This window comes from Accipiter gentilis, chromosome 5 (assembly GCF_929443795.1).
Source record: "Accipiter gentilis chromosome 5, bAccGen1.1, whole genome shotgun sequence".
NCBI lineage: Eukaryota > Metazoa > Chordata > Aves > Accipitriformes > Accipitridae > Astur > Astur gentilis.
The window spans coordinates 40775647-40789321 of NC_064884.1; the positions used below are offsets into that span (position 1 = coordinate 40775647).

The 13675-nt window shown below is 55.5% G+C and overlaps 1 protein-coding gene, 1 pseudogene and 1 gene segment (V, D, J or C); 2 read left to right on the forward strand and 1 right to left on the reverse strand.

Annotated features, from left to right (window-relative positions):
* Nucleotides 1–2254: 2254 nt before the first annotated feature.
* On the reverse strand, nucleotides 2255–3744 carry LOC126038904 (T cell receptor alpha variable 26-1-like). The segment is given in 2 exon segments: nucleotides 2255–2869; nucleotides 3692–3744. Coding segments are annotated over 2 exon segments (618 nt in total).
* Nucleotides 2993–7689, forward strand: LOC126038949 (feather keratin Cos2-3-like). Its single transcript, XM_049801408.1, has 2 exons — nucleotides 2993–3034; nucleotides 7038–7689. The coding sequence occupies exons 1-2, from the start codon at nucleotides 2993–2995 to the stop codon at nucleotides 7338–7340; spliced, it is 345 nt and encodes a 114-aa protein (XP_049657365.1). The 3' UTR covers nucleotides 7341–7689.
* A 4067-nt stretch (nucleotides 7690–11756) lies between these two features.
* LOC126038906 (feather keratin Cos1-1/Cos1-3/Cos2-1-like) lies at nucleotides 11757–12607 on the forward strand (annotated as a pseudogene).
* The last annotated feature ends 1068 nt before the right edge of the window (nucleotides 12608–13675 follow it).

The following is a 13675-nucleotide window of genomic DNA, read 5'->3' on the forward strand; positions in this document are numbered from 1 at the left end:
AGTGGTTGCCTCAGGAAAGCAGCGAGGATGAGATACCCGAGGTGCATTCTGAGACCAATCCTCCTGCATGTGTGAGAGAGACTCAGAAAAGCCACACGTCCCCACCAAAAGCCCTGAGAGAGCACACCTGCCGGAAATGACTTGGCAAGGGCAACAAAGAATGAAACAGGGAAGACAAAATGCTTCTCCTTAGCACGCTTGAATTGCTCATGCTGTGGTCCTCCCTCCTCCAGCAGTGACACGTGTTGCTCCTGCAGACACCACCTTTGCTTTCCCAAGGTGAGGGGATAAAGGGGGATAGACATGAACGTGGTGACCAAGCTCACTGGCACATCCTCCTGTGCAACACCTTGGGAGCCTCTCTTTCCTTGATGCCTCGTGACTCCTGTTTCACCAACCTCAAGACCACGGTCGAGTTGGCCTCTCCTGGCTCCTGTAGGGTGCCCCAAGCTCCTCTCAGCACACCCCAAGGCTGCAGCTCTCACAAACACAATGGTCAACAACCCCAAACCCTGCAGACACCAACTGTCCCATTCAGCCCCTCCAGGCACTGTGGACTTTCTCCCTCTATTCAGGAAAAGATATCTCAGGAACCAACAAACGATGTTTCCAGCCACACTGCCCATCCCATCTCATAAATCTCATAAATCAGCTCCTGAAAAGCTTGTTGGGGAAAAAAACCCCCTCACTCAAATGCAAATAAACAGTCCTTTCACTTGACCATAACCCTTCCGTTCTCGGTTTCCTCAAAACAAGTAGGATCTGCATTTGACCTCTCCTTCCTTGTAGCCTTTAGCAAAGCCCTGTAGCCACACTATTTTTACTCTTACCATAGCACAATTTAGGTTGGACAGGTCCTCTGCAGGTCACCCACTCCAAGTCCCTGCTCAGAGCAGGTCTCATTAGATCAGGCTGCTCAGGGCTGTGCCTGTCATGCCTGGAAAATTTCCAAGGCCAGAGCCTGTAAAATAGCTGTGAACAGTGCATTCCAGTACTTGAGAATTTTCAGGGTCACAAAAAAGTGAGAAATAAAAAGACCCCAGACATGGTCTCATGAGTGACAGAGGAGCAGGATCACTTCCCTGGCTGGCTACCCTTTTAAAAAGACATCTCAGAGTGCAGTTGGTCTGATTTCCTACAAGGGCACAGCTGCTTGTGCTGCCCTGGCCTCCCAGACACCACCACTGAGGCAAGCATGCAACCTGGCCTGTTGGAAGCCCATCCAAGGAATGCCTGGAGAAGGCGTCCTTTGCAGCTCAGCACAGGGGCCTCTGCCGTTGCAGAAACCAGATTTTCCTCTCTGCTTCTGCAGCCTGGGAGCATGGACCTTGAACAGCTGAGTGAGCTACTAGAGCCATGCAGGCTTCCCTGGGGACCAGCTGTACAGAAACCTTTCTGGTCAGTGGACAGCTTTCAGCTTCAGCAAACCCCAGACCTTCCACCCCTTTGGGAAACACAGCAATTCTCTTTCTGACTGCCTCTGAGACATGACCTTGGCACCCCTTGAGCCCCCAATGTGTCTCGGACACTAGGCATGTCCAAGCTTTCATCCCACCGCTGGGACTTCACCTGCACACCAAAAGGCTCTGCATTTGGTGTAGAGCCAAATCCTCTACAACAGCCTCATGGTCTGGGACCTATGGAGAAAGCCTGAGCGTTTCAGTCACCTCTACATCGTTGTCTCGTGTCTGTGTTGGGCTCAAACTCCTGACTCTGCGGGATGGCTTCTGAGGACCGGAAGAGATCTCGTGGTGGGAAACGATGGAGAAGCTCAGAAGAATGTACTGCCCAGGGAAGTGGTTGAGTCACCATCCCTGGAGATATTCAAAAAGCGAGTGGACAGGGCACTTCAGGACATGGTTTAGTGGGCATGGTTAATGGTTGGCCTCGATGAGCTTGAAGGTCTTTTCCAACCTAAATAATTCTATGTTTCTATGATTCTATAAGAAGCTGGATGCCGATTGTGATGGCGATGCTTGATGCTGGTGGCAGTGCTGATGCTGATGACAATGCCTGGTGGCAGGGGAAGCTCTTCGGGTCCGTGGCCGGGAGGGGCTGGGTGGAGCAATGTGGCCCCCCAAGCAGAGCAGCAGCATCGCCCTGGCGCACATGTCTCGGGCTGTCAGAGACTCCTACAATGGGTTGGGTTGGGAGGGACCTTGAAAGACCATCTAGGCTCACCCCCCGCCAGGGCAGGGACATCTCTCACTCCATCCGGTTGCTCAAAACCCCCTCCAGGCTGACCATGAACACTTCCAATGACGGGGTATCCACAACTTCTCTGGGCGACCCATTCTAGTGTCTCACCACCTGCGGGGGATGTCTGTCTGCATCCCGGTGGGAGGGCAGGGATGCCGATGCCGATGCCGATACCGATGCCGATGCCGGGCGAGCGGGGGAACCGCCCCGGGGCCCGCTGGGCGGGACTTGGGAGGGCCAGGCGTGGAGAGGCGGTGCCGGCGGGCGGAGCGGCAGCGCCCCCTGGCGGGACCGCCCGGGGCTGTCCCCCCGCCCCGCATGCCAGGCCCCGCCCGCGGTGGTTCGTGCCCGGCCGCGGCCCCGGCTCCTCTCCCCGTGTCTCTCAGGGCGCAGTAATACACGGCCGCATCCCCGCGCCGGGGCCAGGCGAGCCACAGGGCGCTGGACCGGCGGTCTGCCGCCACCGACAGCCGCCCCGGTGGGTCTGACAGCTCTGTGGACCCTTTGTGAACAACTGTGATGAATGCGGGGCCTCGGCCCGGGAGCTGACGGTACCAGTGGATATACTCGGTGATCTGTATGTTGGGGTGTGAGCAGTTGATGCTGATGCCGGTGCCCTCGGTGGTCTCCGCCGACGCCTCCTGCTGCACCTGGGCTCTGACCACAGCCACTGCCGAGAAAGGAGAAGGAAAGACCAAAGATCACCAAAGATCGCTCAGCTCTGGTGGCTCTTTTCCCAGAGAAACAGTCAGGAACAGTGGCAGTGAGACAGAGCTGCACGGAACGGGTGGCGATGCGTGCCCATCAACAGGGATGGAGAGTGGTCCTGGGGCAGGTGTGTGGAGCAAGGGCAGAAGTCCGGGAGGGAATGTGAAATTGGTGCATGCAGAGTTAGAATGAAAGTCGGGTGCAGGGATGGATGGGGAGAGGGAGAGGAGACAGGAGAGTTGGGTGTGTTGCAGCGGAGGATGAAGGGTTGAATTCAGAAGAAGAATAAATGCTAAATGCACGGGGGACGAGAGGATGTCTGCAATAACGGTGTGGTGCAGGAAAGCAAACCTGTGCCTACAGACATGAAGGAAAGGGAGAGATGAGAGAGGGGTCTCGGGGTAGGAAGAGGGCTTAAGGATGCTTGATGCATGGTCTAAAGCTGGGGCGGTGGATGAAGGGATGGATGGATGGGGAGAGGAAGAGTAGACGGGGAGGTGGGTTGTTACAGTGAAGGGCAGAGGGCTACAGTCAGGGCAGTAAGAGCTGCGAAATGCACGGGTGAAAGAGCCGGTGCCTGGAAAGGCAGGCGTACATGCAAGCAGGCTTGGACCACCAGAGGTGATGGCAAAATAGGGAGAAGAGGAAGCGAGGACTCGGAGGGTTTGGAAGGGGGACGAGGGATGGCAGAGAGGCAGGCAGGGGGAAAGACACGCTGGAGAAGGAGAGGGAAGGCTTGGCGCTGGGCTCCCCGCCCCCGTCCATCCCCGCCAGCCCCGCGCACCCAGGAGCACCGCGGCCAGCGCCGCCAGCGCCGCGCCCCGGCACCGCCGCATCCCGCCGCTCCGCCGCCCCCCGCCAGCCCCGGCTCTCTGCTCCGGCCGCGGCGCCTCCTCTCCGCCGCCTCCGCCAGCTCCGCCCCGGGGCTGAGCCCTGCGCCGGCGCCGCTCGGGGTCTCGCCCGGGCTGCGAGGGCGCAGGGGCTCTGCACGGGCACCACTTGGTCTCCTGGGAAATGCCCTCTCCCGCTCCTCCAGCAAGGACACCTCCCCAGCAAGAAGCAGCCCGGCACAGCAGCAGGGCCCTGACCCAGGAGTTGGACCAGCTTCCCAGAGCTGTCTCCGAGCTCAGGGGCTGCCGGCAGCAGCCGCTGGTTTCCTGCGGATGGCAGGGAGGAGGCTCTCGGCCTCCCTCCCTTCAGCTGCCTCTCTGCACTCCCGGCACAGTGCCTAAAGGTTGTGCTGTGGCCAAGGGGCTGTGAGGACACATGTGCCCACGGCAGTGCAGGGTTCAGGGCAGGGGAGAGGGGGAATCACTGAGTCAGAACGCAGGTCGGAAGGGACCTGCAGAGCTCATACGGATCAGCTCTGGCTTGGAACAGTTCGCGTTAGATCTGGTGGCTCAAGGTCACACTCAGTCCAGCCTTGAACACTTCCCAGCCTGCATGACTGCCTAGGCTGGTTTCTCCCTCAGATGCAAAATTTTGCCCTCGCTCTGTCTGACCTTCATGAAGTTCCAGTCAGCCCATTTCTCCAGCCTGCCCAGGTTCTCTAAACAGGAGCTGTTTCTGACAGTTACAGCCCGTTCCCCTTGCTGGGTGTTGTCCACAGACTTGCTGGGAGTTCCCACTCATGACATTCCTGACAACATTAAAGAGTATTGGTCCTACTACTGATCCCGAGTACTACACCCCATCCATAAGTGTTGGCCAGCTGGGCTTTGCACCATGGTCACAGCTCTCTGAGCCTGGCAGCGCAGCCATTTTTCCATCCACCTTGTCATCCTCTCACTGAACCCATGCGCCTCCAATTTGGTCCTCGAGGAAGTACGGGAGAGGCTGTCAAAGGTCTTGCTAAACTCTAGGTACACACCTCCCCTGCCCTTCCCTTTTTCCACAGTGCCTGTTACCTGAGGAGGAAGCAATGAGTCTGGCGCTCAGATGCAGTAGAGCCTCAGCTCAAAAGCAGACCCACGAGGAGGGGAATCAGCCCTGGCTGAGCTCTCCCAGCAGAGCTGCCTGGCACTGATCTCACCGAGCTCACTAAAGGGAAGAGGGAAAGCCCCGCACTGCACTAGACTTCACTTGACGGCACTGGGTCCAAGATGGTCCTGGCCTCAGGCTGACAGCCATTCAGGCAGGGAGATGGGCTCAGAAAACTTACCCACTGTGCACAGCCCTTGTCAGAAAGACGGTCTGTTATGGACACCCCTGTGGGACAGCAGCTGTCTTTGGGGGATGCGGTCTCAAATCCAATGTCCCTTCCCTCCCAGGGGCAGTTGCTGGGCTCTCAGACTGAGATTCCAATGTGGGGCAGGAAGGTCCTTGTGGGCTGAAGACCAAAGCAGTCACCAGTTCTTTGCCTTTCCTGTGCAGGCCACAGGGTCTCTCCTTCCACTCACAGCACAGGGATATCAGGATGCGTGTTCCTTTCATTCAGTACCTGTTTGATCCAAGGTCTCAGTCCCTGCCTGACAGAGCACCAGGCCGAGGAACTGCACAAGTACATTTGGCCTTGACATGGACCTAGAGGGGTCGTGCACCGCCCCAGACACCACTGACCCTGCACTGGAAGCACATCCACTCAGGGATGGCCAGCGCAAGGTCCGCAAGATTGCTCAGCCTTTCTGCTTCCCCAGAAAGCAATCCCCATCCTTTTGAGCTCTCTAGCGCTGGGGAGAGCCACTGTGTCCTGGTGTGGAGAGGCAGGCAGGGAGGACTGCCAGCCATGCTGAGGTATTCCCAATATTGTTTCCACTGAATTAACATGTGGATCAAAACTAGTGTGAAACCATCCTTGTTGGGGCCTGAATCAGCAGCAGCGGAGCGTTTGCTTTGGAGGACAGGGAAAGGAGGGCTCAGGAGACAGTGGCTGCATTTCAGTGCCTCTTCCCTGGACAGTTCTCTAGCAGTCTGGTGCCATCACCACTCAGCTGCACTCAGGCTCCTCCTGACCCTGGGAACCTGCTGCTCTGTGGTGCTCCTGGAGAGAGCAGTGGAGAGTGTCCCTGCCATGAGCAGCATATTCCCTTGTGATGAGGGACACACAAGGACACACAGACACAGGCTTATGCACACCAGCTTGGGCTTGGACACATAAATATGATTCCACGTTCATCCACACAAACCTGTTTGCTTACAAGTACACACAAGACAAGAACACACACAAGAACACCATGAACCATGGACCCTGCTGAGGACCCCTGGGGACTGGGCAGTGTTAGGCAGGAGGGGGTCAAAACCTAGGAGCACAACGCACACACCTGGGGAGGCAAGAACAAGAATGGACCATCGGGGTGAGTTGAGGAGGGAAGGAAAGACCAGGACATGGCACACCCTCATGCACAGGAGCCCACGATATCCAGCTGAGCATTGCTGGAGCTCCTTCCTGAGAATGACACTTCAAACAGTCGCAACAGTGTGACCTAGGCTAATGTCACTTGCCTGCTCTGGACTTGTCCAGCGCGTGAGCTGTGTCTTCTGCCTGCACTCCTGCATTCCTGCCTGAAAAATCCTGGGCATTTCATCCCACTGCTCAGAAGAAGCCTTCTTTGGGGAATGGGCATAGAAAAAATCTGGAAATGAGAAGGCAGCAGTGCAGGAAACCAAAGCACAGCCCATATCATTAGCTGCAAAGGTTTGCATTGAAGATGAGCTTGTCAGAAAATTGTTACCTCTGCCTCTGGTCCTGCAGCAATGAAGGGCAGGTATAAAAGTCAGCCCAAGTCCCTGCTCTCTCATCCACTCCTCTTGCCTCCTTCTCCTTGGGAACCAGGTGAGTCTGAAGGCCCTTCTCCTTCTCTTCCAAAGTGAGATCTCTCCTCGATGGACCTCTCTGTTGATACTGGCTCTGGCCTGTGCTGGGGTTTGGATCTTCTTGTCCTGAGAGGGGGAAGCAGGGAGAAGGACTGCGTAGAGAGAGGCTGGGACATGGTCGAGGGGTGTTTTGGTTTACAAAGTAGGAGAGAGCCTCCCTGGGTCAGTCAGTTCTTTGTAGGGCAATGAAGACTGTGTGTCTTCTGGCCGAGCCTCCAGCTCCCCACTCATTATTGGCCTTGGCTCCTTCATGACAGGGAAATCAGGCTGCTCCTCAGTCACCCTTGTGCTCTACTTCCTCCCTGCTTCTGTCCCAGGTGCACCTCCAGCCCCACGACATGTCCTGCTACAACCAGTGCCTGCCATGCCAGCCCTGTGGCCCGACCCCGCTGGCCAACAGCTGCAATGAGCCCTGTGTCAGGCAGTGCCAGAACTCCACTGTCGTCATTGAACCCTCCACTGTGGTGGTGACCCTGCCCGGCCCCATCCTCAGCTCCTTCCCGCAGAACACCGTTGTGGGCTCCTCCACCTCCGCTGCTGTTGGCAGGATCCTCAGCTGTGATGGAGTGCCAATCAACTCTGGGTGCTGTGACCTCTCTGGCATTTCCAGATGCTACTAGGCAGGAGGTGCCCCATCTCCAGATAAAGATGCTGCAAAAGCCCCAGGGTGACACCTTGAGGAACTCAGAACATGGTGCTGGGCAGAGGATCCGTCTTTTGGATGCTGTTTTCAGTATACCTGAATGGTTTTGCCTGCCTTTCCCTTTTCTTTGTGGCTGCCTATCCCCTTGCCCACACCGTCTCCCCAACACCAACCTGGTAGGGACCATCTGTCTCCTCTCCCTCCACGGGGCAGGCATGATGCAGGAACTTCCCCATGGCCAAGGACTCCAGACTCTCGGCTGTCCCCAGCACTCCCTGCACTTCTGTCCTCCACTTGGAGTGAACTCGTTGCCCTCTTTTGACTCATTAAAGCTCTGCTGCATTCAAGCCTTGCCTCCCTGTGGTCCTTCCCCCTGTGGACACTCGCCAAATGGCCAAAGCAGAAGGATGTTGCTGTGGGGTGGATGGGGGAGGTGAGAGCACAAGGAGACTCTTCTCCATCCACAGAGGAATGAGAGGGTCCACGCCCTGCAGTGGATCCTCTCTGGGGCACTCTCTCATGGAGCTGAGGAAGTCATCCCTGGCTGCTCTGCTGCCTGTGACGATCAGGCCTTGCCCTGCTGTGCCTCTGCCCACAAATATCCAGAAAGGCAGGAAGCCCTCAGGGGTCAGCAGCCACATGACCTCTTGAGGAAGAGTGTTCCTCTTGCTATGGTTGGGGCTGCGCTGGGGTCACAGGGGGTGGTGTTGAGTTCCAAAAGACGATTTGCTTTGCAGAATGGGAAGAGGGCTAAAGAAGGGAACAGCCCTTGGGATGGCCCATAGCTGCTGCTCCACCTTCCAAGTTGTCCATGAAAATCCTTCCTTTCCTTTATCTCATGCAGAACCATTATGTGGATGGAGCCTCACGTGACTGCTTCCCCTCACCGCATGCCATGCAGCCTCAAGCATGAAGTGCTGGATGCCCCTGCCCACCAGCCACACCAAATCTCTTCCTTCTCTTCTACACCACACAGGGAACTGGGCTGTTTAGTGATCTCTGTGCCCCCGTTGTTTTACAGGGCATGGGACAAGGGGGACAGGACATCTCTGGTACTTCCAGCCATAACATCACTGCTCTTCTATGCTTCCTCTCTTTGCTTTACCTGTCTGAGGCAGATTGACCTTGGCTGGCTGCCAGGTACCCACCAAGCCGCTCTATCACTCTCCTCCATCAACAGGACTGGGGGAGAAAAATACGATGAAAGGCTTGTGGGTCAAGATAAGGACAGGGAGATTACTTACCAATTGCTGCCATGGGAAAACCAGACTCGACTTGGGGAAATTAATTTAATGTATTGCCAATTAACTGCAAGAGAGTAGGATAGTGAAAAATGAAACAAAACTAGAAGCAAATTGCCCCCACCCCTCCCTTCTGGCCAGGCTCAACTTCACTCCTACCTAACTCTTCTACTCCCTCCCTGCAAACAGCACAGGGTGATGGGGCATGGGGGTTGCAGTCAGTTCATACTGCTTCATCTCTGCCGCTCCTTCCTCCTCATTCCCTTCCCCTGCTCCAGGCTGGGGGCCCACCCACAAGACAAGTCCTTCACAAACTTCTCCACCATGGGGCCTTCCCATGGGCTGTCATTCTTCATGAACTGCTCCCACATGGGTCCTTCTGTGGGCTTCAGTCCTTCAGGAATGGGCTTCTCCAGCATGGGTCCCCCATGGGGCCACACGTCCTGTGTGGGCTCCTCTCCATGGGCCACAGTTTCTACCAGGAGCCTGCTCCAGTGTGGGTTCTCCACAGGCTGCAACTTCCTTCAGGCCATCTCCACCTGCTTTGGTACAAGGTTCCCCGTGGGCTGCAGAGTGGATATCCACTCCATCATGGTCCTCCATGGTTTGCCAGGGGACAAGCTGTTTCACCATTGTCTTCTGCAGGGCTGCAGGGCTATCTCTGCTGTGGCTCCTGCAGCACCTCCTCTCCCTCCTCCTTCACAGACCTTGGTGTCTGCAGAGTTGTTGCTGTCACTTTTCTCACTCTTCTCCTCTGGCTGCTGCACACTGTTTTTTCCCCTTTCTTAAATATGTTATCACAGAGGTGCTGTCAACGTTTCTGATGGGCTCAGCTTTGGCCAGCAACGGATCCGTCCTGGCGGTGCCTGTTACTGGCTCTTTCTGATATGGGGGAAGCTAATGACATCTTGTCACAGAAGCCATCCATGCAGCCCTTCAGTACTGAAACCTTGCCAGGTAAAGCAAATACACCATCATGACTCTTGTATTATTATTTTTGCAGAAACTCTTTTGCATATCTTGGCTGCAAGATAAACTCAGCCAGCTCAAGGTTAACAGGGGAGGCTGCAGGCAGCTCCCTCTCACTACAGGCAACTACACCACCTGCACCTGCATGCAAAGGAGAAGAAGATACAAGGCCAGCACATCAATTCAAACTGAGGAAAAAAGAAAAAGGATGCATGAAAAATCACAGGGTAGCCAAACCATGTTTTTCAGCTGCTCTGTAATATAAGGTTGCATCTGCACTTCTCTGCCTTTAGAAGAGAGTGTATCTACCTTAAAGTGAGTCTAGAGACAGGTTCCCTACTACATCACTTCTGATGTCCCAGCCTCAGTGTCTGTAGCCAGAGGGGAGCCTGCCTTGTCCCAAACACACACCCTTCTGCTGCCACATGAGCGTGTCCCTGTGGCACCGCTCCCTTTGCAAGGGCAGGGGCTGGTCCCAGACACTTGAGGAGATCACCAAGGTCAGGTGGGACCTTCTAGCACTGGAATTTTTTTCTTTTCTTTGCAACATGGGACTTCTTTGCGGGGGGCAGGCAGGAGAGCATGAATGTGTGTGACTCGTCTGCATGGACATAATTGTGCGGGCACAGGTGTGTGTATGGGTGTGCTTTTGTGTGTGTACAGCTGTGTGGAGGAGCAGGACCTTTCCTGGTTTGCTTGTGCCTGGCCATTTTGCCCCTGAGGCAGATGCTGAGGTGCTAAAACCCACCCGTGGTTCCCAGGGCCTATGATGGTGAGGCTTTCCCCAACTGCCTGAAGGTGGCGTCATCTGCCTCCTCTTCTTGAGCAGGAGGTGTGTGGCAGGCTGTGCTGGTTTGGGCCTGGGCAGAGTTAATTTTCTTCATAGTAGCTGGTATGGGGCTATGCTTTGGATTTGTGCTGAAAAGAGTGTTGATATTTCAGGGATGTTTTCATTATTGCTGAGCAGTGCTTACACAGCATCAAGGACTTTTCTGCTTCTCATACCACCCCTCCGGTGAGGAGGCTGGTGGTGCGCAAGAAGCTGGGAGAGGACACAGCCGGGACAGCTGACGCCAACTGACCCAAGGGATATTCCATACCATATGATGTCACACGCAGCATTTAACACTGGGGGAAAAAATGTCTTCCTTATGGCCAATGTAGACCTACCTTCTTTCAGTTTAAAGCCATTGCCCCGTATGTTGTCACTACAGGCCCTGGTGAACAGTCTGTCTCTCTCTTCTTATAAGTCTCCTTTAATTATCGAAGGGCCGCAAGAAGGTCTCCCCAGAGCCTTCTCCTCTCCAGGCTGAACAACTGCACTTCTCTCAGCTTTCCCTCATAGGAGAGGTGTTCCATCCCTCTGATCATTTTCATGGCCCTCCTCTGGACCTGCTCTAAAAGATGCTACAGACTCTTCCCACAGTCACTGAAGAGGCATCAGCTCACACATGGGACTTATGCCATCCCAAAGCAGGCATCCATGGTAAATGAGACAAGTCATCTTTCTGGAGACACTGATCCTGTAATTGCCCAGTCGTGGCCTCTGAACTGCCCAGCTAGCACAAGCTCACAGCAAGGCCTGCATACCTGGTCACGTGCGCATGGCTTGCTTCATCATGCCATCAGAAGTGAACCCACAGGCTGTCCTACCAGAGCCTACAAGCACCTCCATCCCATGGCTAAACCCCATAGCCACGTCCACGCTACTCAGGGACAGACAGATAGCAGGGAAAGGGCTTTTGTGGGGGTGAAATGGTTTCAAGCTGGGCACATTACTCTCATCAGCTGCACCTCCCACTCTCACCGACTGCAGATCAGTCTTCCCCCTGACTCTGTCAAGTCCATGACTTGTGTGGTGGCCCTGGATAGTGGGCCTCTCTTGTGGTTTCTTGAGCCTTCTCAATTAGCTCTAGATGACTAGAGGTCTGGATGTGTGTGTATGTGCGTAGTCTAAGCCAGCTGTTTACTCTACCTTGAGTGTCCTTTACTGGACTCCTCCAGCATGTGAGCTGAGTCCTCTGCCCATGCTGACGTGTTTTGCTCCGGAAATGCTTGGGCCTCTCACCCTGTCACAAAAAAGAGGCCATCACTGGGGAATGTGCCCGGCATAAAGCAGGAAATGAAATGACAGCAATTCAGGGAGCCAAAACACAGCCTATAGCATTAGGTGAGACGTTTTGCATTCAAGATGAGCTTGTCAGAAAATAATCACCTCTGCAAGGGATGCCTCTGGCAGCCTGGGGCAGTAAAGGTCCATGATAAAAGCCAGCCCAGCTCCTCACTCTCTCATCCACTTCTCTTGCCTCCATCTCCTTGGGAGTCAGGTGAGTCTCAACCCCCTTCTCCTTCTCTGCTTTCTCTAAAGGCAGGTCTCACCTCAGTGGGCCTCTCAGCTGACACCAGCTTGGTTCTATGCCACATCATGGGGCTGCTTGTCATGGGAGAGGGAAGTGGGGAGAAGGTCAGACATGGAGGGAGGCTGAGACTGTACTCAGGTGCCTTCTGGACTCAGGGCTAGGCAGTAGCCGCATGGGAGCTCGTGGCTCTTTCTGCGCCTTGGTAGGACGAGGCCAAGAAGCCCTCAGACATCTCTGCACAGCCTCCATCTCCTGGCCCTGCATCGTCTTTGGCTCCCTCGTGGTGTGGTGAAAGAATGCTCCTCACGCCTCCCCATGTTTTGCTTCCTCCCTGCCCTCTCTCCCAGGTGCACCTCCAGCCCCAAGTCATGTCCTGCTGTGATCAGTGCCAGCCCTGCCAGCCCTGCGGCCCGACCCCGCTGGCCAACAGCTGCAATGAGCCCTGTGTCAGGCAGTGCCAGAACTCCACCGTTGTCATCCAGCCCTCTCCCGTGGTGGTGACCCTGCCCGGCCCCATTCTCAGCTCCTTCCCGCAGAACACCGTTGTGGGCTCCTCCACCTCCGCTGCTGTTGGCAGCATCCTCAGCTGTGATGGCGTGCCCATCAACTCTGGGTGCTGTGACCTCTCCTGCATCACCAGCCGCTACTGTGGCAGAAGGTGCCCCCCCTGCTAAAGATGCTGGCAACGGCCTCCGATAAGGACTCCTAGGAACCCAGAAGATGCTGCTGGACAGAGGATCAAAATTCATGGTGTTGTTTTCAGACTAGCTGGTCATCTCTGTCTGCCCTGCAAGGGCAGCGTGGAAGGGACCAGCCTGGGCTCTCTGAAAACATGGCCAATGCCTACCTTTCCTCTCTTCCACTCACCCTTTATCTCTTTTCTTTGTTGTCTTCTCTGAGGACCCCAGAAACCAGCCTGGAGTGACCTGCTAGGCTGTCTCCCTTTTGCCAAGCAGGTCAACAGATGGCCGGTGGCAACTCTGCTGCAGGAAAAGGGGAACAGATTCTTGGCTGCTCCTGCTCCTTCCTGCACTGGGGGCCTCCCCTTGGAGTGACCTCATTTCCCTCTTTAGACTCATTAAAAAATTGCTGCAACCTTACCTGTGCCGCTTGGGTGCTCTTTCCAGCTGCATACTGACTGCTGAGGGTCAAAGCCATTGCTTTGGAGGGGAATTTGGTGGGGGCACAGGGGGACCCTTCATCACTCCTAGAGGCATTGGAGGGTGGGACACACTGCAGCGAGTCCTCTTTCAGGCAATGCCTCCTGAAGCTGAGGGAGACAACCCTGGTTACTCCACAGCCAAGGGCCATCACGCCTTGCCTTGCTGCGACTCTGCTCAGAAGTACTCCCTTGGCCCTGGAGCATGTCATGCGAACAGGAATCCTGGCAACTGCTGTCCTCCAGAGAGGAACTGTGGGCATGTGGGAGTCCCTGAGGAGGTCAGCAGTCCCAGAAGCTCTTGGGGAAGAGTGCTGCTCTTGCTTTGGCTGGAGCTGTGCTGGGCAAGGAGGTCCCCTGTCCCTGTGAACCAACCACCCCCTTGGGTGAAGGCAGGCCCAAGACAGTGACTGGTGGCCAACCACACACGGATGCTCTTTGGTGCCTTGTGTTCCCCCAGCAAGGAGCAGCTTTCTTCAGGCCCAGGAACTCTACAGCCTCACAAGTGCCACAACCCAACTCTGGTCCAGAAAGGTGCCATGTGAGAGGAGATATCCCCAGCTCTGGGAAGACATGGCAGTAC

Bases quoted from the DNA above. Each gene is read 5' to 3' on its own strand.
- LOC126038949 (XM_049801408.1), top strand. From the start codon at position 2,993: ATGCGTGCCCATCAACAGGGATGGAGAGTGGTCCTGGGGCAG. The intron at 3,035-7,037 runs GTGTGTGGAGCA...CTTCTGTCCCAG, and splicing joins GGAGAGTGGTCCTGGGGCAG to GTGCACCTCCAGCCCCACGA.